The following is a 27,780-nucleotide window of genomic DNA, read 5'->3' as shown; positions in this document are numbered from 1 at the left end:
CCCCCCACCCCAAAAAAAGTGGGGGGAAAGAAAACTTTTTTTTTTTTTTTTTTTTTTTTTTTTTTTTTTTTTTGCCAGTCCTGGGCTTTGGACTCAGGGTCTGAGCACTGTCCCTGGCTTCTTTTTGCTCAAGGCTAGCACTCTGCCACTTGAGCCACAGCGCCACTTCTGGCCATTTTTTTTCTATATATGTGGTGCTGGGGAATTGAACCCAGGGCCTCATGGATATGAGGCAAGCACTCTTGCCACTAGGCCATATCCCCAGCCCAAAGAAAACTCTTGTGCCTGAGGACAGCCTCTATGCTACCGGGAATGGACCTTTGGTTTGGGTTGGAGCAAGCCAGAGTTTGAGGCTGTCCATTTTCCAGAACTTCATCTTAGGGACCCATAACAGGCAGGCTTGCCTTTTCCTGGTGCTTCCTGAGGGCTTATGGGATCAGTGAACAGGCCAGCCCAAGGTTCCAGCTGCAAGGAGTGTGTGTGCCTGCGCATGCGTGTGACAACCTTCCCCTCAGAAGGACAGGGCTGAGATGCTGGCTGTGTCACAGATGAGGTCAGGACAGGGAAGGGATCAAGCCCCTTCCAGGGGCTGGAGGGCCAGTTCCCTCCCTGAAGCTGCAGCCTGCAAGTCTTAGAGGAAATAAAAGAAGGGAAGAGAGCATCTGGCTGGTGTGTTCCTATGCCTTGGGAGAGCAGGGGCAGGGAATGTCTTCCTGCCCTGCCCCCACCCTTCTCTCTTACCCATTACCTGAGCATTACCTGAGATGCTTGTAGTGCCAGTCTGTTCTGAAATGACTGTCTGGCTGGTTTTAACTATGTACTGCTCTGCGTTAGTCCCTGGGAGGAGTCTCAAATCCCAACCTCTTTCTGTGTTTCCCAGGATTTGGGGTAGATGAACCAGCTGGCCTCGCTCCACAGGAGTTATCAGGGTTGGATACTTGAAGAATGTTAAGGAGGCAGGTGCCAGTAGTTCAGGCCTCTAATCCTAGCTATTCAGGAGGCTGAGATCTGAGAATCATGGTTTGAAGACATCCAGGGCTGGAAGGCCTGTGATACTGTCTTTAATTTGCCACCAAAAAGCCAGAAGTAGTGCGGTGGCTCAAATGGTAGAGCACGGGCCCTGAGTGAAACAGCTAAGGGACAGTGCCTAGGGCCTGAGCTCAAGTCTTAGTATTGACACAAATACACACACACACACACACACGCACACACACACAGCATTGCTAAGAAATGACTTAAACTTTCCCACCAATACATTCTGGTGCCTGCTGAAGCAACACCTATTTGTACTCAACAGTTTTATCTTTATGCCAGCCCTGCACCTTCTTGTGCCTGGGGCATAAGCCTTACTGGCTAGAATAAGGGATCCGAACAAAAGGGACAACTGATGCTTGTTAGGAATGCTTGTAGGTGCTCATGTCCTCCTAGCTACACCCTAGGCCTCTGTGTTCTTGTGTTCTGTAGATTAAGGCACTAGCCCAAGGATACACAGTGGTGGGTGGTGGAGCTGAGCTACTCTGGTGGGATTCTAGCCAGAGGCCTCTGCTGGGCCATCTAGCAGAAAGGAGGCCCTGGGCTGCTTCCTACTTCTCCGTTGCCTTCTCTGAGCCAAAGTGGCCGTGAGGGCCTCATTTTTCTTCCCCTCTGGCTCCTACCCAGTGAAGGACTGGCAGGCAACATTCTCAGGTGCTATTGAGAAGTTTGTTAAAACCGACTACTCTGCTTGTTTGTTTTTTCCAACGCGAAAACCACGGATAGCCTAGGAAGTCCCACGGCAGATCTGCCTCTACCCTCAACTTCCATCATGGCCTTCCCCCCCTCCCCCCACCTTCACTGGACAGCACCCACCCGCAAGCAGGATGGGCGGGTGGATGCTGTCCGGGGTACTTCGTTCTTAACAGTCTTGGAGGATCACCAGCGTTCAAGGGATTCCCCCCCCCCATTCCTCCTCCCCAGTCTCCACAGGGCGCATACAGGAATGCAGGGCACACATGGGAATCCTGGGCACGCGGGAATGCAGGGCACTGGTGGGAATCCTGGGCGCGTGCGCAGTCCCCGGCGCGCCCAGCAGGGGACGCTGCGTGTTTGCGGGTGACCCAAGCTGGAATCAGGACCCGGGATGCCGAGCCTGCAAGGGGAGACCACGTCCCTACCCACCCTGGGAGAGGGGGAGAGTCCGGACCTCCAGAACCCCACCCTGGCCTTGGCGGCTTTCTCCCCCATTCCCCCTTCCTCCCTGGGCTCCTAGCTTTCAAGTCTGCCTGGGGATGCAATGAGGGCGGGGTGGGGGTGGGGGGCTCCACACCTAACCCTACCCTGCTGGGCTTGGGGCAGGGTGGCAGGTGGGGGCAGACACGTGGGCCTCCTAGAAAGGGGGGGTGTCATCACTTTCCCACTCCCGGGGATAGGGGAGAGGGGGGCTGGGAGGGGGCTGGGCCGGGGCGGAAAGGAGCTGGAGCCGTGTTTGTCGCGGCGCTGCGGAGAGGAACAGATGGCTGGGGAGGGGAGAGGGTGTGTGGCGGGGAGGAGGAGGGGTGCGGGGGCCGGGGAATGAGGAACGAGGAATTTCGACGCCCTGAGTCTCCCAGGAGAAGCCCCCCTCCCCATCTCTTCCCAGAAAAGGGGGCGGGCAGGCCCTTGCCTACATTGCCCCCCCTCCCCATCTTCACCCCTGTAGAGCCCTGGCCTCCCCTTTGCGCAGTCCACCACGGCGGGGTGCGCCCCTCGCCTGCCCCGCAAGCTCCCACCGAAGGACAAGCTGGCGGGTTCGAGGCCACTGGGAGCTGCCTCGGAGGTGCAAGGGTTAATTGGGGCCGCGATCCGAGGGACTAGGGGGCCGCGGGAGGTGGGCTTGGAGGAGCGGGGGTAGCGAGTTCAGGGATCGCAAATAGCTAAGGGAAAAAGGTGTTAATTGGAACTTTATGCAGATGAGCTTGGGCTGGGGGGCTGGGGTGGGAGGGAGGTGCCGGCCTGGACGGAGTTCCGGGGCCAGGATAGAGGGCTGGGGTCATGCACGCAGGCAGGGGTTGTATGTGCTCCTACTTATTCCTGCCTCGAGCCTCCAGTGTCGGGGGAGGAGAGGCTTCGGGGTGTAGGGCGTGGGAATCCGGGAGGCTGGGGAGGGGGTTCCTCCGCCTTTCCAACCCCAAATGCAGCTTGTCAGGTCGCCGTAAAGAGCGAAGGAGGGACGGGGTGCGGACCCTGAAGGTGTCTGTTTCCGCTTCTGTCTCACCTTGACTGTGACCCATCTTCTATTCTCACCCCAGCATCCACCTCTCCACCGGGCAGGCGGGGGTGGGGTGGGGGTGGGGGCAGGGCAGGGTGGTCTTTAGACTTCTACCAAGCACATCCCTCATTCTCCATCCCAGCAAGAAGGGGGCCGAACTTTTTCTCCTTTGCATTCTTCTGTCACCCCTCATCCACCTGTCACCCCTCATCCACCGATCACCCCACCTTTGAAGAGGTATTTCTCTAACTTTTAAGTGTGTATAGTCCACCTCCACTGATTAAAAAAATGCAGATTCCAGGGCCTGATGCAGGAATCTGCTTCTCACTTATATTTAGAAACTGGGAGAGGGGTGGGTGGGCTGGAAGAATGGAGGACACTTCTCACAGCCCCCTTCCCCCCAAGGCTTCTCCTGCTCTCTCTGCACAATATAGCCTCTCTATTTCTAGTGGGATGGTGCTAGGCACAGGGAAGGTGCGAGGAAGGAAGGAGAAAGATAAAGAAGGAACCAAGCCCATCCCTGGTGGTTCATGTCTATAATCCTGGAGGCTAATATCTGAGGATCAAGGTTCAAGACTAGCTCAGGTAGGATTATCTAAGAGATTCACATTTCTGATAAATCACAAAGGCCAGAAATGGTGCTGTGGCTCAAGTAGTAGAGCACCAGCCTTGAGTGAAAAAGCCAAGGGACAGCACCCTGGCACTGGGTGCGCGCGTGCGCGCGCGCACACACACACACACACACACACACACACAGTCTCCATCTTCACATTTCTCTCTGAGCCATCTTCCCCTTTCTTCTTCCTGTTTTCGCCCATCACCCCTCACTCAGACTCTCTCTCTCTCTCTCTCTCTCTCTCTCTCTCTCTCTCTCTCTCCCTCTCCTCCCCAATCTATGCCATTACTGGAGCTTGAACTCAGAACCTTGGAATCTTGCTTGGCATCATCTCTCAAGGCTGGTACTGTACCACTTGAGCCACGTCTCTACTTTCAACGTTTGGCTGGTTAACTGGAGATACTAATCTTAAGGACTTCCCCGCCGGGGCTTCAAACCATGATCTTCAGATCTCAGTCTTCTGAGTAGCTAGGAGGCATGAGCCACCAGCGCCCAGCAATCTTCCCTCTCTTATTCCACCAGCCTGATTCACTTCCTTACCTCTCTCTTCCTTCCCTAGGCTGGATCTTGGGGTGGGCCTTTTGGGTCTGAGAAGGGGTGGCAGAAACAAATCAAGAGACTTCAGGAAAGATAATGATGACGGTCATGCAAGTCACATTCCCATGGACTATTGTACTTTTGGCAGGCACTAAATTGCCTACTGTTTTCAAAATAAGCAAAAACCCAACCCAGATGTTCAGAGAAGGCAAATCACTTGCCCAAAGTCACACAGCTAGTAAGAGAGAGAATAATTAGATCTTTCACCCAACCATTCCCTTGAGCCATTTTTCCAGAGGACACTGGACACTGGAGAGCTGTCCCAGGTCCCCCCCACCTTCCTCCCCAGGGACATGGCGGGGGGGGGGTGTTGGAAAAGGGCATCTTGTACAGAAATGAAAGGAGAGGGATACTCAGGTTTCGGAACATCTGACAGGTCTGGCTGGATGCATTAAACATTCATGTAGAAACCTGACCCCGGCTGGACCTTGGGCCTGCCACCTGGACTGTCGCTGGCTTTGAGGCTTTTCAGAATCCGGTGGGCAAATTTCCCTTCTGTAGTGTGCTAGAAGCCTCCCCAGTGCATTTCATAGGACGGGAGTCCTCTCACAGATTAGGCCAAAGCGGGGAGCCAGGAGCTCACAAAGCAAAGCTGAGAGCCCCCCTCACCCCCACCCCAGACGGGGTGTAAGAACCTTAGAGGCTTAAGGGCTTATAAAGCTGGTCATCTGTCGCCTTTCTATTCCCCTGCCCCAGGTTTAGCTGCTCACTCCGTTCACAAGGACTGAAGTCTGGCTGTGCTTCTCAAGGTGGCCAATAGGGGGCAGCCAACTGCAGGGAGGGAGACAGAGCCCAGCTTGCACTTGCAGCTTTGAAGGACAGTAAAGGGACCCCCATGTCTGGCCTAGGGATGCAGTCTTGCCTTTGGAAGAAGGGTTCTTGAATCTGAGGGGAAGGGAGTGTCTTTAATATGTGTGTGTGTGGGGGGGGGTTAAATTTAGGAATTTTGAGGAGAATTCAAAAATGGGTTTGTAGGTTCCAAGTACACAATCATTGGTGGTCAGTAGGAGATACGCATTTTTGTTGGAGGGGAAGTCTTGGTTTGTGGCGATAAGCGAGAGGGGAGGGGCAGTAGGTTCTGGACTCTGAATGGTCTCTGATGTTTCGGTAAGATGTTTTTTATCTTTAATGTGCAGGCCATAGGGAGCCTGTATGTGTTCCCAAGTGAGTGACATGGTGACATAATGCGAATTTTGGCAGCTGAATCTGATCATGGTGGGCAGGGGAGAGGGAAGCAGGAGGGGGGAGTGGAGGCAGGAAAACCAGTGCTGGGATTATTGCTATTTTATATATATATATATATTCTAGGCATGAGGTAATGAGTAGTTGGAGCGGGGAGGTGGGGGGATAGGAAGGAGAGGGTGGACTAGGGCCAGGAGGAGGGGCTGGGTAACCAAGTAGACAGAGGAAATTAGAGGAAAGGAGGAGGTAACTACAACTAGACTGGGTGCCTGGCAGATGAGAAGAATGGGAGTGAGGTCACACCATCGGAAAGGGGGTGGTGGGGAATGGATCTTGTTTCAGGTGGCAGGGGAGTCTTGAACAAGTCCCTTCCCCTCTCCTGTCTCAATTTCTCTATTGGTGGTGGTGGTGGGGGTGCTATGACGGCCTTGAAGGTAGATCCCATCTGTTTTGGGGTGTGTGTCTCAGAGCTACAAATCTGGGTTGTTTGGAGTGACTCTGGGGTGTGCAGTGTGAGATCTCAGGGGTGATCTCTATGCTGGGCCCTGATGAAGAGGGTGTGCATGCATGTCAGTATATGGGGTGCATCTGTCTGTTGGCAGGACCCGTGGGTGGCTGGCGTGTCTGCACGTGCTGCGTGTAGCTCTGCTTGGTGTGAGTGTGTGTGAGTGGGAGCTGGAGAGTGTGGGCACGCACGTGATGGGGCGTCCGTGGGTCTGCCTGGGTTGGTGGTGGCAGAGGTGGGGGGTGGCGGGGAGCAGAACTGCTCCAGGCTTCTTCCTGAGGCTCACACACGCCTCCTGCGCTCGCTGTTCTGAAATAGCATCTGGACCAAAGGCCCATGAATATTTCACAACGATAATTCTGTGACCTGGACAGCCTGCCTCTGATTTACCAGCAACTCCCTCCCCCTGCCCAGGCCTGGCAGCCCCTCCTCCAACATGCTTTTGCCTGGCTTCCACCTCCCGCCCCCCCCCCCCCCCCCCGCCTTCCCAATCCCATTCATGGGCCTCCCTAAAGCCAGCCTGACACCAGCCCCTGGAAGACCCCAAACTCAGAGCTCTTACTTGCCCCTCACCCACTCCACACCCATATCCAAAGCCCCCCATTCCATGTTGGTCATGGACTCCCTCATACCTTTAGTCTCTCTTCTATCCATCCGTAGACTCCCTCATCCATCACAAGCTCTCAGCATCCTCTGGCACCGGTGACCCTCAGCTCCCAAGCGGGCGGGATTCTTAGCCTTGCATTCAAACCACCATGCCTCAGTTGACTCTGAGGCCACTCTGTCCTACCCCTCATCTCTCAGTCCCTCGGAGCCTGGGTTCTTCCCTGACATGGGAAAGATGACGCTTTGGCTCACCCCAACTTCTTGTTCCTCAGCTCATCCTCACGCCTGGAGAATTTTCTCTCTACCCTGGCCCAGCTGTCCTAGCCTGTATCTCGCAGGAGTTAAAGGAGGGAGACTGGATGTCTACAGTGGCAGTGGTGCCAGGCTGCGCATTGCCCAAGGGCTCTGCTCTAAGAAACGACTTCTCCAGATATGCCCAAGGCCTGGCTGTGCTCACAGTGTCTCCATTACAGTGCCTGGCAGGGCACTGTTCTCTCTCCTTCAGCCAGGCGTCTGTCCTACACCCTCCACAGAACACCCCCCCCCCCCCCAGGCTCCGGACACCTTAGGTTGTGGCTGCTTCTCCTGAACAAATGAGATGAGGTGCCATCTGCAAACACCCTTGGCTGTCAGACTTCACTTCTCCACGACACAGGGGTCACCCCAATCTTCCCTGGGCGCTGGCTTCTTGTCACTGCACACACGCAGGGCTCCTGTAACCACCTCCTGCCAGCAGGAGGCTCTTCCATGCTCTGACATAGTCCGTTCTTCCCCTAACCCTCCAACTCCTGAAATCCTTTCCATGTTACACCCTCACCGATCTCACTTTCCAGGTCCTGTGTTCAAAAATATATAGAGATGTATTTTTAAACAGGAGATAAAATAATAGAATTTTTTTAATAAATTTTTTTCCCAAACAACTTTTGATCGTCACCACACAGGGTCCGCGGTGGAGAGGAAAGCTCTCTCTCGCTCTCTCTCCAGGCACCCTAAAAAAATGTCCCGAGTAGACTTTAGGAGAAAAAAAATATTCCTCCAGTGTCGGGAGGCAGAGGGGGGGACCGGGATAAGCAAGGCCCACGGTCAGCCCGGCCCCTGGCTGGAAGCATCCTTCCGGGAGGGTCCTAGGTGGGTGGGTGGCTGGGGGCTCCCCTCGGGGGGAGGGGGAGCTTCCAAAGGCTCTGCTGGTGGGAAATGCTCTGCAGATAAAAGCCCCTTTGAGTCCACTGTGGGTCCTGGAGATGGGGAGGGGGGCGCTGGACGGCTGCCTGGGGTGCCCCACTCCCCCCCAGCTCGGGATGAGGGAGGGGAGTTAATGGCCAGAGTTAGGGTGACTAGGGTCGAGCCACCACACACCCTCTCTGGACTGCCTTACATCGGAAAGGCCAGGGGATGCAGCCTGGTCCCCGGAAGGGGAGGGGGAGGAGGAGGACGGAGAGGAGGGGGACGGGGAGGAAGGGCAAAAATAAGAAAGGAAGGCAGCAGGCCAGGGGGCGGTGGGCAGAGCTGAGGCGCCGCGGGAACAGAAGGGGTGTGGTGGTGGTGGTGGTGGGAGGACTTGAACCGAGGCCTCTTGAGTCGCCACAGGTCAGAGGTGATGGGGCGCCAGGAGCAAGAGGCAGAGCAGAGGGGTGCGGAGCCCCGCCCAGAGCGCCGGGCCGCGCGAGTTCGCAGGCGCCTGGCACGCGTTCCCGGGGCACGTCTGCTCCCCGCGCCGGTCCTCGCCCCCGTAGCCCCCCCAGTAGTCGTCCTCGGTGGGCGCGTCCCCGCCCTGGCGGCCCCGCGCGTCCTCGGGGGCCGGCAGGTCGCGGTAGAGGGTGGAGGGGTGCGCGGGGGGCGCGCCGGGCTCGGCCCCGCCCCCCGCCTCGGCCCCGCCCACTCCGTACAGGTGGTTGGAGGAGCCGTTGCCGCCGCCGCCGCGCGCGCGGCCGCCGGGCCGGGTGGGCGCGGCGGGCGGGCAGGCCTGGAAGTCGGCTTCGCGGAGCGCGCGCAGGTCGCGGCCCCGGCGCTCGGGCGGGGCGGCGCAGGTCACGTCGGAGCTGGACACGCGCGCGCGCTGGAACCAGGCCCAGAGCGGCCGCGCGCGGCAGTCGCAGGCCCAGGGGTTGGCGTTGAGCCGCAGGAACTCCAGGCTGGGGAGGTCGGCCAGCGCCTCGCCCGGCAGCGAGGCCAGGCTGTTGTTGAACAGGTAGAGGATGGTGAGGCGGCTGAGGCCGCGGAAGGCCGCGCGGTGCACGCCCTGCAGCCGGTTCCCGTGCAGCAGCAGCCGGTCCAGGCTGCCCAGGCCGCGGAACACGTGCTCGGTGAGCAGCCGCAGGCGGTTCCCGTGGAGGAAGAGGTGGCTCAGGTTGGCCAGGTCCGCGAACAGGTCATCCTGGGTGGGGGGAACAGAAGACAGGGCTGCTGAGCAGGGACTGGAGTGCAAGTGGGGGGGGGGGCGTCCCCACTCCTGGGCCGGGTTGGAGAGAGGGGTGGGGACGGCGAGGGGCGGGACACTGGCCGGGTAGAGAGAGGCGGACCTTGGGACTCAGACTTGAATTCCAGTTCTGCCTTCTTTCTAATCTTTTTGCTGGGAGTGGAGGGTGGAGGGAGAAGACTGGATCTTTAAGAACCCTAAACCCAGCCCGGCCTGTAATCCTAGCCACTCTGTAGATTGAGATCTGAGGATCGTGGTTCGAAGCCAGCCCCTGCAAGGAAGTCCAAGAGACTCTTGTCTCCAATGAACCACCAGAAAACCGGAAGTGGCGCTGTGGCTCAAAGTGGTAGAGTGCTGGCCTTGAGCTGAAGAGCTCAGGGACAGCGCCCAGGCTCAGAGTTCAAGCCCAAGGACTGACCCAAAACAAGCTAGTAAACAACCAACTTGGAACCTCGCCAACTTGGGGTTTTCCTGAGCTGGCAGATTCTGGGGGTAACAGTCGGAGAATCTGTCTTTCCAAGTTACCAGGTAATGGGCCTGGGGTTGGTCTGAGGGCCACACTGCCACACTTTGAGAACCCCTGGTTTCATAGATGAAAAGATACGATGCATGGATACACACAAACTTATGAACCAAAGTATGATATGTACAAGGGAAGATCGACGGTATAACTCCTTTGAGCAACTAACTTACACTATAATAAAATGGATACCAAGAAGCCAGAACTTGTTTTTTCCATGGGGGAGGTAAGTTGGGAGGCCGGTGAGGGATGCACTCCTAATATTCAGTGTACACGTGTGAAAATGGAATCAGGTAATGTGAGGAGGCAGGTGGAGTTGGGAGAGATGGAGGAGAACAGTGGAAGGTGACATTGATCAAGAAGCATACTAGCTATGGTGTTGGTGGCTCACGTCTAGAATCCTAGCTACTCAGGAGTTTGAGATCTGAGGATTGAAGTTCAAAGCCAGCTAGGGCAGGACAGTCTGTAAGACTCTTCTTCCCAATTTACTACAAAAAAAAAAAAAAAAAAAAAGGCTGTGGCTCAAGTGGTAGAGTTCTAGCCTTGAGCAAGAAAAAAAGCTCAGGGACAGCGCCTAGACCTTGAGTTCAAGCCCCAGGACCAGCACACACACACATTCACATTCACACGATGCATTGTACTCATAAACTGACATGTTGAATTAAAACCCCTTAGTACAATTAGTTAAATATGATGATGACAATAAAGTGAACCTGAACTGGATAAGCATGCAGGCTGTGGTGCCAAACTTCCTGATTTCAGATCCTGACTTCACTGACTGTGTCACTTGGACAAATCACTGTGTCTCTGCACATTTCCTCATCTAAAATACAGAGATCAAATAAAGAACCATGTAGTGAGGTGTTTGGAAGGAAGTCCGTGTGTGGGAGGCATTGGGTGAGTTAGCCATCCTTGTTAACTTGGCCAAGTCAGTCCTCCGTCCAAGCCTGTGTTCTCATTGGGAGGTGAGTGTAGCTACCTCAAGGGCCTGTTCTGAAGATTGAAGAAGACAGTTCACATGGAGTTCATGAGCGCAGTCTGGGCACAGTGCCTGCACTATGGGGATTTGATCCAAAGCCCACAGGCTTAGGGCCTCAGGATCCAGCTTGCACTTACTCCCTTAGTTCTAGGGAAGTTCTTTAACCTTATTGAATCTCAGTTTCCTTAATATGTGCAACAGGGGGAAAAATAACAAACACAACACTCAGAAGGTTCAGATACTCGAGTGCTCTGGAGGCGACATGCCTGGCAGAATAGTCTGCCATCAGTTACTAGTGGGCATCACGACCTTAGGGATTCAGTTAGAATCCGGTCCCATCCTTTTTTTTTTTTTTTCCTTGAAGGAAAGAGGAGCTCCCTTGGGGAGCTACTGGGTTGGGTCAGGGCACTGGCTTCAGCAGGGACACATTCAGCAGCTGAGTTGTCTGATGTCCCTTAGGAGACTTGTTCTCACCTGCCCTGCATGAGGGAGTCATGTGAGTGCCAGGAAAACCTTGGGATTATGCTTCAACATTAACACGTGTGTGTTTGTGTGTGTGTGTGTGTGTGTGTGTGACATGCAGTGATGGGTGAGGGTGAGGGTGGCCTCTACACATCAGGGAAATCTGACAACCAGCTGACTCCACAAGCTAGTCCTTTGGGATTCACTAGCTCAGCCCACTTTTTGCAGAATAGTACAGTGAGGTCCAGAGAGAGGAAGGACTTGCCAGAGGAGCAGCCAGAACCCGGGTCGCCTGACTGCACTGCCTGGATGTCCTCTCCTTCGCACATGGCTGCTGTCTGTAGGTCCCAGGACGGCTGGTTCTCAGGGACCCGCTCGTGCCTGCTGGCCTCCCTCCTGCTCCCTGGCGGTGGGTATCCTTCACTCCTGCCTCCCCAGGATCCCCAAGGCCTGGGGTGGGGGGAGGGGAGGGCGTTGACTCCCAGCCCACACCCACAGCCTCCACCTTCCTGTGCTCCTGCGTGTTCTCGCCCCCTCCCATCTGCCTTCCGCCCTCTCTGCTACAGGAACTGAGCCTGCCAAGAGCCCTCCTCTTGGCCACATTGAGATCCATCCCCCTCACCCCTTCTCACTGCCTCTGACACCAGCGTTCCCCACCCCCAATGCCACCGCCCCAATCCCAGCTCGGGGCTTCCCGCTTCCTTCTATCCCTCCCCCGCTGGGCATCTCCCCTAGGCTCAGCCTGGCACATCTTGGCCTGGTCCCATCCATGCCCTCTTCTACCAGGCTCACCAAGTATGGACTTATCCTTTCATTCAAACACCTACTTAGGGCTCCTTTTTTTAATTTTTATTAATGCATTGTCAATAAGGGTAAGACGCGTCTGAGCTGACCGTTCAGAAGACCAGCAAAGGAGGATGAGGATCGTCACCCCATCCTCAAGGAAGTTAGGAAAGGGAGGTTCACAAGACTTAAGGCAACGCAGGTGCCTCTGATCCACAGCCTTGAATCTTTCTGATTCCAGCCTCCTTTTTGTTTCTCCGCAAAAAGTCCTTCTCCACCCTTCCCAGAGCTTTGGGCTTGGGGTCCGTTCTCCCTGCCTGCCCCCTTCCCCCTATCCAAGCTGTTGCCAAATCCCATCACCACTTCCTCAGCTACTCTCAAATCCGGTCCTTCCTCTCTGTGCATTAATAAGCTCTTGACTTTCACAGCCCCGGCCCTCCCCCTCCACCTCTCTCTATGGGCCCCTCCCCCTGGACAGAGCGGGCTGCTAAAGCCATCCTCTTCCATTTCAAAAACCGCAGCTCCCTCGCCTCCTGCCTGGCTGGTTCACAGCTTTCTGCATCCATTTGGAATCTTAATACAGCCATCCCTCCCCACCGCCCTCCCCCTGCCCTTCCCTGGACAGCATCCTGTTCTCAACCTTGCCTCCCTCTCTCCAACCTTCGAGCTCCTGGCCCTGGCACTCATCAAATCAGCTGCCAGGCTGTGTGACCTTGGGCAGCTCCAGGCACCTGTCTGGGCCTCAGTGTTTTCATCTGTGAGACAAGTAACCCCGAGTAATTGATCTTTAAGGTCTCCCCCCCCCCCCGCCCTCATGCTGCATCTGCTATTTATGAGTCTGTGAGCCCTAGAATGTAGCTCACTCATTCAGCAAAGCTGTTTGGCGGGCGTACCCTCCTGTCCCAGGCATCCCCCGCTCATGGGGCTCACCGGTCCATGGCTGGTGGCACTGTCATCACCATTAGCGTCAGGCCGATGACTTACTTAGGGTTCTCACCATGTGCCAAGCCCTGTGTCGCACAGAGTTAGTCACCAACCCCGTAAGGCGGATGTATGATCACCGCCATTTTCAAGACTAGGAGGGGGAGGAGGGCTCAGAGAGGAGGAGACTTGCCTAGAGCCCAACAGCTAATGTAGAAGGAAACTCCAGAGATGGGGCTCTGAACAGCTAAGCTCTGGAGCCAGACAGACCAGCATCCCTTACTAAAAAGCTGGTGACTTAACTTTGTTGCTACCATTTGCTGTGGGTGAAGCCCCCTTTTAAGCAACACCTCCTTTAATCACAACATCCTAGTCTACCCTGAGGGACATGGTCTCCATTTCATAGATGAGTCCATGGAGGCTCAAGTTAGTCAAGTCACTTTCCTAAAGCCACACAGCAAATGGGAGGTGAGGCTCGGATTCACACTCAGATCTGCTTGAGCATCAACGTTTGCTCCTAACCAGTACCCAGGCCACTGTGATAACTAAAAGAAAGAATGAGCATCCTTCTCATCTGCTTCCTCTCCAGCAGGAAATTGGCTCCACAGACCAGAATACTGTTTCCTTTAAACCCCACCCCCACGCCCAATCCCTGGCACCCTGCACAGTCTGGCATGAAGTTAGGTGCTCAGTAAGTATCTGTTAGTGAATGAACTTGCCTGGCACTGTGCCTGAAAACCAGCACACAGTCCATGAGCACCTCCACCCCCGTCCCCTGTCCATTTCTTCCTGCCATACCCCTTGTGAAGCCTCGCAGGGCAGGCCTAGCTCCATCTTGGGTCACACCTACACACCTTGTGGGTCTCACCGCAGCCCACGTTTCTTCACCTGCCTGTGGCGTCTCCCAGCCTAGTTCCGCCAGGCAGTTCACAGGCGGAGGCTGTCTCTTTCCTCCTCTATAAAGGGCCTGGGTGTGAAGATGCTTCCTTCCCATGATGCTCTGGGCCACCCATGCCAGAGGTGTACAGACAAGTGCTTCCCATTTCATCAGATTCCGCTGTTCACCGGTGGCCCCTTCAGCCTGGACCTTTGCTGACCCCAGATCTTATCATTCATGCGCCCATGAGCAGATGGATGACCAGTTCATGAGAACGTGGTTTCTGAAGCACTGAGCTCTATGCGGTCCACTCCTTCCTCCCTCCCTCCCTCCTCCCAGCCACTCTTTATGGAAACTGAGGTTCAGAGAGGAGAAGCAGCTTGCTTGAAGTTAAATCAGGACCTCAGGGATAGTAATAATTCTCATACCAGTGGCAATATTAGGAATAAGAATACAGATTGAACATCCCTAACCAGAAAATCTGAAACCAGGGCTAGGAGGCATGGTTTGTGAGTAGAGAGCACCTGAGCAAGTACAAGGCCTTGAGTTCAAACTGACAAAAGCAAACCACACACAAAAAAGTCTGAAATGAAAAATGCTCCAATATCCGATTTTTGGGGGGGGGGGGGTGTATGCCCATACTGGGGCTTGAACTCAGGCCCAAGATATCTCTGGGCACTGTCTGTTTGGTTTTTCTGCTTACAGCTGGCACTCTACCACTTGAGCCACAGCTCCACTTCTGGCTTTTTGATGGTTAATTGGAGATGAGGCTCATGGACTTTCCTGCTCAGGCTGGCTCCAAACTGTGATCCTTAGATCTCAACCTCCTGAATGTCTAGGATTGCAAGTGTGAGCTACTAGCTCCTGGCTTTAAAATATTTCCAGCATGAGTGTGATGTCACAAGTGAAGAATCTCACACCATGAAACTTTTGTTTCAGACACAAAATTATTAAAACCTACAGGCTGGGGCTGGGGATATGGCCTAGTGGCAAGAGCGCTTGCCTCGTATACATGAGGCCCTGGGTTCAATTCCCCAGCACCACATATACAGAAAATGGCCAGAAGTGGCGTTGTGGCTCAAGCGGCAGAGTGCTAGCCTTGAGCAAAAAGAAGCCAGGGACAGTGCTCAGGCCCTGAGTCCAAGCCCCAGGACTGGCCACCCCCCCCCAAAAAAAAAAAAGAAAAAAAAAGATCCACTTAAAAAAACAAACCTACAGGCTATGTGTACAGGTGTATATGAAACATAAATGAATTTTGTATTTACACTTGGGGTTCCTACTCCCAAAATATCTCACTACAAACACATACAAGCACACACACATAGTGATTTCCCTCAACATATTTGCACATGCGTATATGCAAATACAAACAAATACGTGCAAATACTCCCAACATCCAAAAAACTGTGAAATATGAAACACTTCTGATCTCCCCAGTATTCCAGATGAGAGGAGCTTAACCTATAGCCACAATGGCAGTGCCCACCATCTTGGCTTGTGGTCTTGTGTGAAATACATGTCCATCTTTTAGAGAACTATAAGTAAATACTGTCACAACGGCCCTCTCAGAAGTGAGGGCATGGAGATGGAGACAGGAATGTGTCGGAAGCCATAAAGGAACCACGGTGTGAATCTAGGTCTGGTAGATTCCAAAGATGGTGCTGTCAGAAACCAGCTCATTCAACTGTGCTTTTGGGGGAGGTACCTACCATCCCCCATGAAGTGTGGTGAGACTAGGCAGGTCAGAGCCAGCATCCGCCAACCCCCAATTCCGTGGCCTCAGACCTTTCCAGTCCCATGTCCCTGCTAGCCCTATTTGTTCTAGCCACCAGCCTCTTGGCAGTTACACGGCACAATAGTTCAGGACTTCTGGGCTCTCCATTCTTAATAATGACAGGGGAGGGGAGGAGTGGGGGAGAGGGAACTCCCTTAGGGAGTGACATGAGGGGCTGACTGTGCTTTGGTGACCCTGTGGTTCCAGGCCAGTTTGGAAAGAAAAGAAAGGGAAGGTGCCCTTCTGGAACCTTCCCACGGCCTCCATATAATCCTTGAACTTGACCTAAATCTCCGGGATGAGGTTCAAGTTGGGGCACTGCACTTGAGACTGATGTTAAATAAGTCTCACTTCCTTTTCTCTTTCAGATAGTATTTTAACAAGCATTTATACAATGCGGACCATATGCCAAGCGCTATTCTAAGTGCTTCACAAATTATTCATGCATCAAAGGCTATACAATCCTGAGGAGTTCCCATTTTACAGATGAGGAAATTGAGGCTTGGGTTAAATAAAACGGCACCCCCACTTGGAAATGATGGGGTGGGTACCTGAACGAGCTCTGCACATTGTCTGACCCAGCACATTCCCATGAGATGCTACCGGCTGCAGTGGTCACTGCCATTTTTCATGCAATGACAACACATGACATATTGTTCCAGTACACTAGGCATTTCACTGCCTTTCCTTGTCCAATAGATTCCAGTCTCAAGCAGTGCAGGGCGCTGGTGGCTCGTGCCTGTAATCCTAGCTACTCAGGACGTTGACATCTCAGGATCAAAGTTCAAAGCCGGCCCAGGCCTCAAAAAGTCTGTGCAATGCTTATCTCCAATGAACCAGAAAAAAAAAAAGCCAGATGTGGAGGTGGGTTCAAATAGTAGAGCACCAATAAATAAGTAAATGAATAACTTAGTCTCTGTAGAGTGTCTTGTCGGCTGCTAGATTGCCAACTAAGCACCACCTAGGTGCTCACAAAGTGTGTTAAGTGATCACTTTGGCTCTTAGCAGATACATCATCAAACCAGACCTGATTTTCCAGCTAATAGATTAGTTCCATTAGGCTTAGCTGGGGTGAGGAGCAGGAGGAGGCAGCGCCCTCCAAGTCTCCGTGGGGTGGGGGAGAAGGAAGGCTGGAATCGCTTCATTCCCCTTCCACAGCTGGTGGTTGCGCAACCAGGAGAGATTTTCTCCTTGGGTGGTTTGCAGGGTGTGTTATTGCTTCCTGGGGAAATGGAATGGGAGGCTTTGACTGTCAGACAGTCAGTATAACAACAATAATAAACAATAATTAGATCAATAATAATAACAATAAATAACAATTACTGTTATTCCTTTTTTTTTTCTTTCTTTCCAGGAGATCCATTTTCCAGCTAAGTAACAGTGTTTTTGCTCTCTCTTTTTTTTTTTTTTTTGATTTTCTTTCTCTTTGCACTGAGCTGACAGACAGAGTTGGAGAACTGGAATGTAGAAAGGGCAGTGCTTTCCCTTATCCCATGACCCAGGGGCTGGAGAGGGTAGAAGGTTTAAGGAGATCCTTCTTGCCCTGTTTGCCTGTGAAGTGGGAAGATTTGGGGTTGGAGGGGGAGATCATCTGTAAAGGCCACTGGTCTGGGGTGCTGGGGAAAGGTGGAGTCTGTGGAAGGCAGGGAAGAGATCACAAAAAGACACACACACACACACACACACACACACACCACAGAGGCAGACATGGGGGAGTGTGCAGAGTGGGTGTGTGAAGAGAGACAGACAGAAGAGGCAGAGGGAGACAGATGGGGGAGGCAAGTTAGGCAGAGATAGGAAAGGATAGACAGAGGCAGATGTGGGGGTTGAGGAAAGAGAGACAGAGGAGGATAGGAAAGGATAGACAGGCAGATGGGGTTTTAGTTAAGAGAGAAAGACAGAGACAGAGAAGGATAGGAAAGGATAGACGGGGAAAGAGAGAGATAGAGAGACCCAAACTGGGATGGACAAAATGAAGACTGGAGAATGTGAGAGGGGGAGACTCTTAAGAAAGGGGGCAGGAATCCAAGGCACTGGTGGCTCACACCTGTAATGCTATTTACTTAGGAGGCTGAGATCTGAGGATCATGGTTCACAGCCGGCCTGAGCAGGAAAGTTCCTGAGATTCTTATCTCCAAAAAAAACTACTCAGAAAATGCCAGAAGTAGTGCTGTGGCCCCAATGGTAGAGCTCTAGTCTTGAGCACAAAGAGGGTCAGAGACAGCTCCTAGGCCCTGAGTTCAAGCCTCAAGGCTGGCAAGAAGAAAAGAAAAGAAAGGGGACAAGGAAATGGAGATGCTGAAGAGGAAAGGTGGTGGGAGGCTGAGGGGGGAGTAGAGAGAGGGGACCAGCAAGGCCTGGGGGGAGGGTGGGGTGGAGTGGCTCACCTGAAGGTGGAGCAGGCTGTTCTCCTGGAGGTAGAGGTACTGCAGGCTGACCAGGCCTCGGAAGATGTTGCCGGGCAGGCTGCTGAGCTGGCAGCGGTACAGGTGCAATGACTGTAGCCGGTCCAGGCCCTGGAAGGTGTCGGGCTCCAGGGAGCGCAGGTGCCGGTTGTCACCAAGGTCCAGCTCCTCCAGGGCCTGCAGGTGGCGGAAAGTGCCCGGATAGATGGTGGAGAGGTTGTTGGAGAAGAGCCACAGGGTGAGCAGGTTGGGTCCGAAGGTGCCTGGCCGTAGTGTGCGGATGAGGTTGTTCTGTAAGAAGAGACGCTGAGTGCTGGGTGGCAAGGACAGCGGCACGGAGGAGAAGTTATTCGCCTGGCAGCTCACGGTGGGCGGGGAGGAGTAGCAGGTGCAGAGCATGGGGCAGCTGGGGGCCGCGGGGCGCAGCGCCAGGAGCAGCACCAGCAGGCAAGCCGAGGCAGGACCTGTCGGGAGAGTAAGGTGAAGGCTGTAGGTGCCCTGCAGGGGCTACCTGCGAGGGCCTGGTGTCCTGGTACCAAGATACCAGGGGCACACACAGAGGGGGTGCAGCCTGAGTCTTATTAGGTCTGGACACATCTTTGTTCTCTAGATGGCTTGGAGGTTTGCAAATCTCTCTGTCTCTTTCTCTCTCTGTCTCTCTCTCTCTGTCTCTCTCTGTATGTAATGCATGCCAGTACTGGGGCTTGAACTCAGGGCCTTGCACCCTTGCCTAGCTTCTTTGCTTAAAGTTGGTGTTCTACACTTGAGCCACACCTCCAGCTCCTGGCTTTGTGCTGGTTCGCTGGAGATAAGAGCCTCGTGGACTCATGAACTTTCCTGCCTGGAGTGACTTCAGACTGTGATTGTCCCATCTCAACCTCCTGAGTAGCTAGGATAACAGGTGTGTGTGAGCCACTGGTGTCCGGTGCAAACCTCCTTTTTGAAGTCTATTAAAAATAAAACAACCAGCAGCAGTAACTGTAACAGTAAGCCAGAGGATGGTATAGAAAGCACTAGGATATTAAAAAGAATGTTATTGTTATTTTAAAGGTGATATACAGAGGGGTTCTAGTGGTGTGATGGTTTTTAAAGGCATTTCAATGACCATTTTGTTATTCCTGTTGGTACTGTGGCGAGTTTGACCTTGTCTAGAGATCAATGTCAAAAGCTGAATGGTGAGGGTTTCCATCCTCGGTCTTGACAGAGGGGTGGGGAGAGGTGGGGGATGTCCTCCTCCACCTCAGCTGGCTTTCCAGTGGGCCCCAGCAGCACCCTGCCCCCACTTGTGACAACCAAAATGTCTCCAGACATCACCAAATGTCCTCAGCGAGGCAGAACCAACCCACTCGAGAATGAGTGGAACTAACTTGGGACTTGTGAATCTAAGGCCTCTATGGAAAGGGCTCCAAGGGCCCAGGAGACAGCCTTGGAGTCGGGGGCGGGGGGGAGAGAAGTTTTCAACCCAGGAGAACTGGAGCCTGGAACTCTGGAGCGACCTAGGGGAGCAGTGGGCAGTGGGCCTCACAGGCAACAGGACAGCTGGGGCTCTGGAGAGGATGTGGCTGCCAAGACTCCAACAAGTCAGGATTGTTGGGGTTGCTTGCGATCATCACTGTATTTGGCCAAGCTCTCCTCATTCAGAGCCAGCTTATGGTTTTGTTGTGTTTTTTTCCCCCTAAAGTAATCTGTGAACACTGGGTATGGTCCCTCCTCCTCCTGCCTCCTCCTCTCCTTTTTCTTTTCCCTCCTCCTCCTTTTTCTCTACTTCTTCCCCTTCTTCCTTTACCTCTCCTTCTCCTTTTTTTTTTTGGTGCCAGTCCTGGAACTTGAACTTAGGGCCTGAATACTCTCTCTTAGCTTTTACACTCAAGGTTGGCACCCTACCAGTTGAGCTACACTGCTACTTCTCTCTTTTTTGGTGGTTTCATTGGATCTAAGAGTCTCATAGACTCTCCTGCCTGGGCTGGCTTTGAACTATGATCCTCGTATCTCAGCCACCTGAGCAGCTAGGATGACAGACCTGAGCTATGGTGTGCTGGTCCATCCTACTTATGACTGGATGGAGAGGCAGGCGCAGGGAGGCCTGGGATAGAGGGCTAAAGCACATAGCATGGATGCTTGTGCTTCCATGCTAAGGAGCACGGTGCCAACCCTACATTCCTATCCCAGGCCTTTTGCTCTCCTTATAGCTTCTGAAAGTTCTGGCTGAAATTAGGTTGACATCCGTGTCTCTCAGGATTACACAGAAGGCTTCAGGGGTTTTCTTAGCCCACATCCCTAGAGTTAGGCAGGCATTCTCTATGGGTGCATCACCACCCCTCTCCTGCCGCCTCTAGCAATGCACTAGGCTTCTGAAGGCGGAGGAAGGGAGGCCTGTGATGGAGACTCTGGGGATGGTCCAGGGTGGGTGACTGGGGGTGCCAGACCTGCAGGTCTGCAAGATGTTTTTGTGTGTGATGTCTCACACTCAGGAGGCTGCTGCGAGTGTGTGTGTGTGTGAGAGAGAAAATGTGTGCCTGCATGTGCAATTTGGGGTGACAGTGTGAACCAGGTGCTTACTACAGGAGGCACTGAGCAACCAGGTGTGTGCCCACAACACCAAGTGGTGCTGGCATCACGAATGCACCCACTCCCGGCTCCCCTGAACGGCCCAGGGTCAGCCTAAGCCCCAAGGTGAAGGCCCCTGCCTGGTCCTTCCTGCTGGGCATTGTGCTGCGTGGTATGTATGAGCTGTGTGCTCTGTGTACGTGCGTGTGTGTGTGTGTGTGTGTGTGTGTGAGGGCCCCGTGCGTACGCGTGTAGGCTGGGTGTGATGTAATACTGGGTGACACAGCACGGCTGTTCTATTCGTTCACACCGCCTCTGCGTTTCTCGGCCCTTCTCACCCCCTCCCCCGGGGCGGCGTTTCACGATTACTTTCTCCTCCGACTCTTTCTTTCAGAACCACGTGCAGGGTGGGGGTAAGGGGTGGGGAAGAAAGGAGTGGAAGATCTGGTCTCTCACCCCTTGAACTGAACCAGGCAGAAGTGGGGTGTGGAAGTACAACGGGAGTGGGGGGCACCCTCAATGGATTTCCTGACTGCTGAAGTTTGGGCTTACAATGGGAGATTTCAAAACTGCCCAAAGTCCTGTAAGTTCACGGCGTTCCAGCGTCTGTTGTGTGGATGGAGGTAGCCATTGGGGCCCAGAGAGACAAGCAACTTACCCAAGGTCACACAGCAAAGTAGTACAGGATAAGGAAAAACAAAAAGACTCTCCTGATAGCCAGCCAGGGAACTTCCCTTCCTGTCAATCACCCTTTGAGCTCTGCCTCTCCAAGGACTTGACACCCAAGGATGCAAAGTCCTTCTTGGATGTCTTGTATTCCGCTCCTAATCCACTGGCTTTGAGGATGGCCAGCCCCCTGGGGAACTGGGCGGGGCTCCTCCCCTAACCGCCAGCGTGGTCTGCTACTCCAAGACAGACACCGGGTAGCAGTTGGGGAGGGTGCTCCTTTGGGAACATCAGGGTCTGCTCTAGCTTGAGCCCCCCCCCCCGCCGCTCTGTGGTGGCAGGCAAACCTCCCCCCCCACTCGTCCCCCTCCCCCCACTCTCCATCATCTTTCTTGCCCTGGACTGCCTGGCTCTGCACTTGCTCACACTGAACCATCCTCTCCTCCAACCCTACACCATCTCCTCCTCATTGCCCCCCTGTCTCCCCCAGCCTCTACGGTACTCCCTGTCCGCTCTTTGAGGGGGGGACCCTGACCCGGGTGGGGGAGGCCCTCCATGACAGCTGCGTAACAGTGACTCTGTTGCCATTTCTGGCCCTCACTGCCGTGCAAAGCAGCTGTAACCCAAGGAGCCTCATCCATAATTCAGGCTGCGGCTCTCACTGGAGGCCCGTAGGAAGGGGGGCGGGGGGCTCTGGGCTGCTCTGCCCCCGGGCTGGGCTGGAGTGGGCACTCAGGCAGAAGCGAGCCTGGCGGGGGGGGGCTGGAAGAACGCCTTTTTCTTTTTCTGTGCTTGGTATCCCCCCCCTTTCCACCCAGGGGGTGCCCTTTTCCTTTCCTTCCTCCACCCCCTGCCTCTTCTCAGCCACCACTTCCTCTCAGGCCCCGTGTATCCCCCCCCCCCCCAGCTCCTCTCCGGGGCCCAGGCTCCGTGCATCCCCAGCAGGGGCCTGGATGCGATGACCGAGTGTCAGCGCTGGAGTGGGGGACGCTGACCTCTGGTCATCTAGAGCAATGTCTTCGTGCCACAGGGAACACGGCTGAGGGCCAGCGAGCAGAGGGAGTTTTCTGAGTGAGCGAGTGCCTTTCTCAGAAGCCTTCCTTCCCTCCATTGCTTTCCAGGCAGAGTGGAGAGGGAAGCCCTTTCTGGCAGCTCCCTCTGCTCATTCACTGGGCCCTCCAAAACCAGCAGGTGAGCCCCGAGTTTCAGGATAGCAGAAGGCAGGAAAGTGACAGATCTCAAGCACCTACTGTATGCCAGGCATATATTTTTTTTTCACATAAAATTCTTCATCCAGAAAATACCTGTCTCAATGCCCTCAGCACCCCAGTAGCTCAACAGACTCGGTGACAGAGTAAAGGAGCAAGGTTCTGGCCATGAGACCAGCAGCCTCAGCTCGTGCAGCAAGGACAAGGTGCCCCCCAGATCGGGCCACAGGTGGCAAGCCCATGTCATACGAGACCCTCCAACCTTTCCCTCAACCTCAGGAACCACCAAAGACCCTGTACCCTGGGTCAATCACAAGACAGTCACAATCACAGTGCTGGCTGTGTGTGTAGGGTCACTGCATGGAAGATACCCAAGCATCCTTCTCTGCCTCTTTCCTCTCCAGGGCTGTCGACTGTGGCTGTTCTAGGGTATGGCACATTTGTGAGTTGAGAAGAGAAGAGCAAGCATGGCGCTGGTGACTCACACCTGTAATCCTTGCTACTTAGGCGGCTGAGATCTGAGGATGGGGGCGGGGCCCAATCAGCAAAGTCTATGAGACTCCTAGCTCACAGTGGAGTGGTGGCTCAAGTGGTAGCGTGCTAGTTGTGAGTGAAAAAGCTCAGAGACAGTGCCTAGGCCCAGTGTGTTCAGGGCCCAGGACTGGCGAAGAAGAAGAAAGTGGAAAGAAGAAAGAAGAAAAGGAAGAAGTAGAAGAAGAAGGAGGAGGAGGAGGAGGAGGTAGAAGAGGAAGAGGAGAAAGAGAAGGTGGAGGAGGGGGAGGAGGAGGAGGAGGAGGAAGGGGGAAGGAACACCAGTGTCCAGCGATGTGGCCGGAACTGCCCAGGGGAGAGAGTAGAGCGAGGCTAGAATATGGTATTGATCCCAGAAGGCTGAGGTCCTTACAGTCGGATAGTATCCATTCACAGAGGGACTATAGTCAAGGACTCTGGGCTCTCAGCCTTGCAGTAGCCAGACAACACTCTCCTTAGACCAGAGGCCTCAGGGGAAGATCTTAAGGTAACAGGACACGGAACAGCTGCAGGCCAGGCGCAGGTTGCTCATGTAGGGGACAGAGAGGTCCTAGGAAAGGAAGCTCTTGAAGGACAAACCTAGGGTCCCAGGAAGAAGCAGCAGCCACACACCTCCTGGGTGGTGGCTCCAGGGAAGGGCTTGCAGGGCAGATGCTGAAGGGGTGGGGGCCGAGGGGGTGGGAGATGGGGAGTAAGATGGGGGTGGTGGAGATGTAAACCACATGGGGGACCTGGGGTCCCCCAGGGGTGCTATGGCCCCCCAGAGGACTACTGAAGGTTTAAAAGCTGCTACCAACAGCTTCTCACTATCAGAATGTAACACCCCAAAATAAGCAGCTACCGTGGGGCAGAAGGATCCAAATACCACGAAGAGGACCACGTCTGAGGAGGAGACAGGGCTGGGAGATATAAATGGCAGCCCTGAGCAGCCACCGGGTGCCCACCCTAGGAGAATTACCACCCCTCCTGGAAAGTCCCCCCCCCCACTTCCTTCACAACTCTCCTCCGGGCCCTGAGCTCAGCCCCCCGCGGGCACAACAGCCACTCCCCGAGTGGAGCGATGTGACAGGCAGGCGCTTTGGAAATGGAGGGCTTCCCACGTGGAAGTGGTTACCAGAAACCTCTTTGTCTCAGCCCTGGGCAACCCCCCTCCCCCCCACCCTTGGGCCCTTTCTCCCATCCTTTCTCTTTCTTCTCTTCCTACTAACATCCTGACCCGTCCCCAGCCCCCTCCTTTCCGTCTGTAGACGGCTCAACCCTACCTCACTACCACCACCTCCTTCTGCTCCTGATACCCCATCTCTTTCCATCCTCTGTCTCAGATATCTCATCCTCTCTCTCCCCTTTTCTGTTCCGGTTTCCAGTCCCTCCCCCTCCTCCCCACGGTTCCCCATTATCTCCCCCCCCCACCCCGCCCCATTCGAGGTCTCTAGTTTTCTTGGCACCTGTGCTCAGGTTCAGGCGCCTCTTGCTCCTTTCCTTCCCCTACCTCGGTCTCTCTCAGGATCCCATTCCCCACGGAGCTCTTCCGTCTAACCTTTATTCCGGGGGGGCCCCCGCCCCTCCCCCCAGCCTCCCTCCTCTTCTCCACTTCCCCGTACACTTGCCCCATCTTTTGAGTGGCTTTCCTTACGCCCCTTTCCCACGGACCCCCCTAGGCAACCCCATCCCACCCTCCCATCTCTGGCCCCACACCCGTGTCTGTCACTCAATCTTTGCTTGGCACGAGCCTCTCCTTCTAGCCCCTCCAGCTGTCCTACCAGGGAGGGCCATTAGGGGTTCCCTGTGCCCCCCCTTACCTTCCTGGACAGCCCCCTCCCCACACCGACCGTCCTCCCAGGTGACTGCAAAGTGCTGAGACACCGGGCACCGGGAGTTGCTGAGTCGGCGCTTCTCCAGCCGGCCCGAGTCCTCGCTGTCCCCCGGAGCAGTGGACAGCGGAATCTGAGCTTTTTACCCCCCCCCCCCCAGCCGTCCCCTCGGTCATGAGCTCCAGCCACACTTCCGCAGGCTCGGAGCCCGGGCGCCCACCTCCCGCGGGCAGCCCCAGGCGCGGAGGCGCGGCCCCAAGCCGCCCCACCCCCTCGCCCGCCCCACCCTCGCACCCCGGGAGAGGGGCGCCCTGCCCCCCTTTTCCAGGACACCCCCCCCACTCCACCCCCTCCCCCCGATCTCCCGCCGGCCGGGGTCCCTACCTTGCAGCAGGCGCCTGAGCCCGGGCAGCATCTTGTCTCGACGCGAGCTGGGGAAGGGGCGGCGGGGGGAGGGCGCTCCCACTCGCTCCCTTAGCCCGCCGGACGGACGGCGGGGACTCCGCGGGGGACTCCGGGAGGGCCCGGGAGTCCCCGGGGTTGCGTAGCCTGGCCGAGGGGGCTCTACCCTGCGCCCCCCGGGTTGCGAGCTTCGGGTGGAGCCATCGGCCCCGACGGGACGGGGTGGGGCGCAACGGGATGGGGAGGGCCGGGGCTGGCCCCGGACGCCCAGCGTCCGCGCCCCCGCCGCAGCGCTGCCCGCAGGGAGTCGGTCAGTCGGTCCGTGCGCCCCGGCGGCTCGCCGAGGGAGAGTGGGGACAGCGAGGAAGTGCTCCCCCCCCTCCCTTCCCGCACTCCCTGGCTCCGCCCTCGCTTCCCAGCCCGGCGACTTAACCCTTCGCTGGCCACTAGGCGGAGGGAGCGGTTGTCTAGCTCACTCCCGCCCGGTGACCTGCCAACCTGGGCCAGCAGGAAGGCTGTGTTCCATTGCCTTTGGGGCTCCAGGTTTCTAGAGAAACCCCAAGGTTGTAGGGCGCGGAGGTGTTAGGGAACCCCATGAACTAGTCTGATGACCCCCCTCACAACTTTCCAGAGGAAACAGTCTCCGGGGTCATTTCCCCGCCGCCCCCACCGCCAGTCCCCCTTGGGGTCCTTTCACAGTCGTTTCTCTTCCTCTAGGAGAACCCCAAGATCCTACTTCCCCTTCACTTCCCAGACCCCCACCCCCACCCCAGCCGAGGCCACGACTCTAAGAATGGCACATCACACAAGAGTTCGTGTGAGCCGAGATCAAGGACACAGGAGCGCACGCGCTTGTGCAGGTGTGACTCCGAGTGCCGGTCCAGGAAAGCGGGGTGGGGGGAGGTGTCCGTGAGTGTGCGCACTGGTGAACTGCTGGGGGTCACCCCAGGAGCTCTGCACAATTACGCACCAGCTTGGGATGGGCGGCGAGGGTATTAAGCATGAGGTGCGGGGTGTGTGTGTGTGTGTGTGTGTGTGTGTGTGTGTGTGTGTGTCCTGGAACATTGACAAGCGGGTGCAAACCTGGGCACGCGTGCCCATGTGTGCGCGTGGATGAGTGGCCACAGAGGGCGGGAGAGGACCCCAAGATGGGGAGGAGGTTTGGCTGGAACTTCTGCCCCTTCGTACGGAAGGGTGGGTTCTGGTTTGGGGGGGGGGAGGAAGGACTCCTCGAATTCCCAGTGGCCTCTTTGTAAGGTCGCAATGCCATTGGCTGAGGGTCTCCAGCCAGCCCACAGTGCTGAACATCCGGCCGTCGAGGATATAAGCGTGGGACCCTCGGGAGAACCGCTTCTAGAATCTTCGCCAAGTGGTGCAGGCGGGGTCGGAATCGCTGGAGCGACGCGTATGGCGGGTGCCCAGGCCATCTGCGCGCAGTCGGACGGGCGAAGCCGAGGAAGCCCGCGCCCCGCAGCTCCTCCTTGCCCGTCTGTGCCCGGGTCCACCGCACCGCATGGCATACAGTGGGCGCTGGATAAACGCTGGCCCCAGTCTTTCCCATTCATCCTCGGCTCCTACCATAATCTGTCATTCTGCCCTCGTACTCATTTGATTTCCCTCATTTTCTCCCCCCCCTCTTATTCATATTTTATGATCTCCATGTCTATATTATTCCTTCCCTCCCTCCCTGCACCTGCCTCTCTCTCTCCTCTCCCTGTCCTTTTGTGGCTGTCTCTTCCTTTCTCTTCTTGTGGCTCCCGGCCGCCTCCTATCCGAGTGGGGCTCTATCTTTCTGGCTCTTTTCTCTCTAACGCTCTCCCCTCTCCCCCCTCCTTTGTTCCCCCTCTTCCCCCTCTTCCTCTTCTCCCCTCTTCCCCCTCTCTTCTTTCCCTAATCTCTTTTCTTCTCCCTCCTTTGCATTCTCTCTCCTCTCTTCCTCTTTCCCCTTTCTCCCTCTTTCTTTGCCCTCCCTTCTTTCCCTCACCCGGTTCCATTCGCAGTCTCCCAGCCTCTTGCACCCCACACTCTAGTGCCCCCTGCTGGTGCCATCTCTACCCCCGCCCAGCCCCCAAGCCCCTAACCTCCCTCTCCCATCCCTCCCATTTTCCTGTCTGGTCGAAACACAAAAGACACAGGTGATCTCCGTCCCCGGTGGGGTGGGGGGCTTCCACTTCCCACCCAGCGGAGGGCCCGCGCCTGGGGGGCGGGGAGGGGAGGAAGGGCAGAGGGGGCGGCGGGGAGTGTGGGGATGGTGGGGGGGGGGGGTTGGCGTGCTTCCCCGGAATGAGCCGCGGCACAATCTGTCGCTGGGTTTGTTTGCCGAGCTGCCTCCGGAGCGCAGTGGGGCTGGCTCCCGGGGAGCGAAATATCACAAGATGCGGAGACAGACGCTGCGGGGCGGGTGGGCGGCGGGCTGACTCAGGTGTGCTGTCATCGCCTCCCGGAGCCCGTGCTCTTCTAAGTGGGGTGGGAGGGGACCCCCGGCCCCCAACACAGCCAGGCACCCGAAGCTTGATGGGGGAAACCCCATCCTTGGATGAGCAGCGGGGAAGAGGGAGGTGTCCCTTCTGAGAATCCTGGGCTCCAATCATCTCATTCAGTCCAACTTGGGTGTTCCCCAGACAGTGTCAACCCTTCCGGGTTACCCCATTATACAGGTTTCTGGGGTTCCTATAATGATCTGCTGACTCATCGCTTTCGGCTCACTTAGACTGCCAGCTTTTTGAGGGTAGGAAACTTCTCATCC

General features: G+C 55.6%; 1 protein-coding gene across 1 annotated transcript; it reads right to left on the bottom strand.

Annotated features, from left to right (window-relative positions):
* Positions 1–7,649: 7,649 nt before the first annotated feature.
* Rtn4rl2 (reticulon 4 receptor like 2) lies at positions 7,650–25,356 on the bottom strand. The gene is made up of 3 exons (XM_048360173.1): positions 25,017–25,356; positions 17,852–18,333; positions 7,650–9,106 (listed from the first exon to the last, which is right to left on the bottom strand). Exons 1-3 carry the CDS (start codon positions 25,045–25,047, stop codon positions 8,321–8,323), a joined length of 1,299 nt encoding a protein of 432 aa, XP_048216130.1. The 5' UTR covers positions 25,048–25,356; the 3' UTR covers positions 7,650–8,320.
* Positions 25,357–27,780: the final 2,424 nt, after the last annotated feature.

The sequence above is a fragment of the Perognathus longimembris genome, chromosome 13, assembly GCF_023159225.1.
Source record: "Perognathus longimembris pacificus isolate PPM17 chromosome 13, ASM2315922v1, whole genome shotgun sequence".
Lineage (NCBI taxonomy): Eukaryota > Metazoa > Chordata > Mammalia > Rodentia > Heteromyidae > Perognathus > Perognathus longimembris.
The sequence above is the reverse complement of the archived record's forward strand: the minus strand, read 5'-3'. Positions and strand labels throughout refer to the sequence as shown.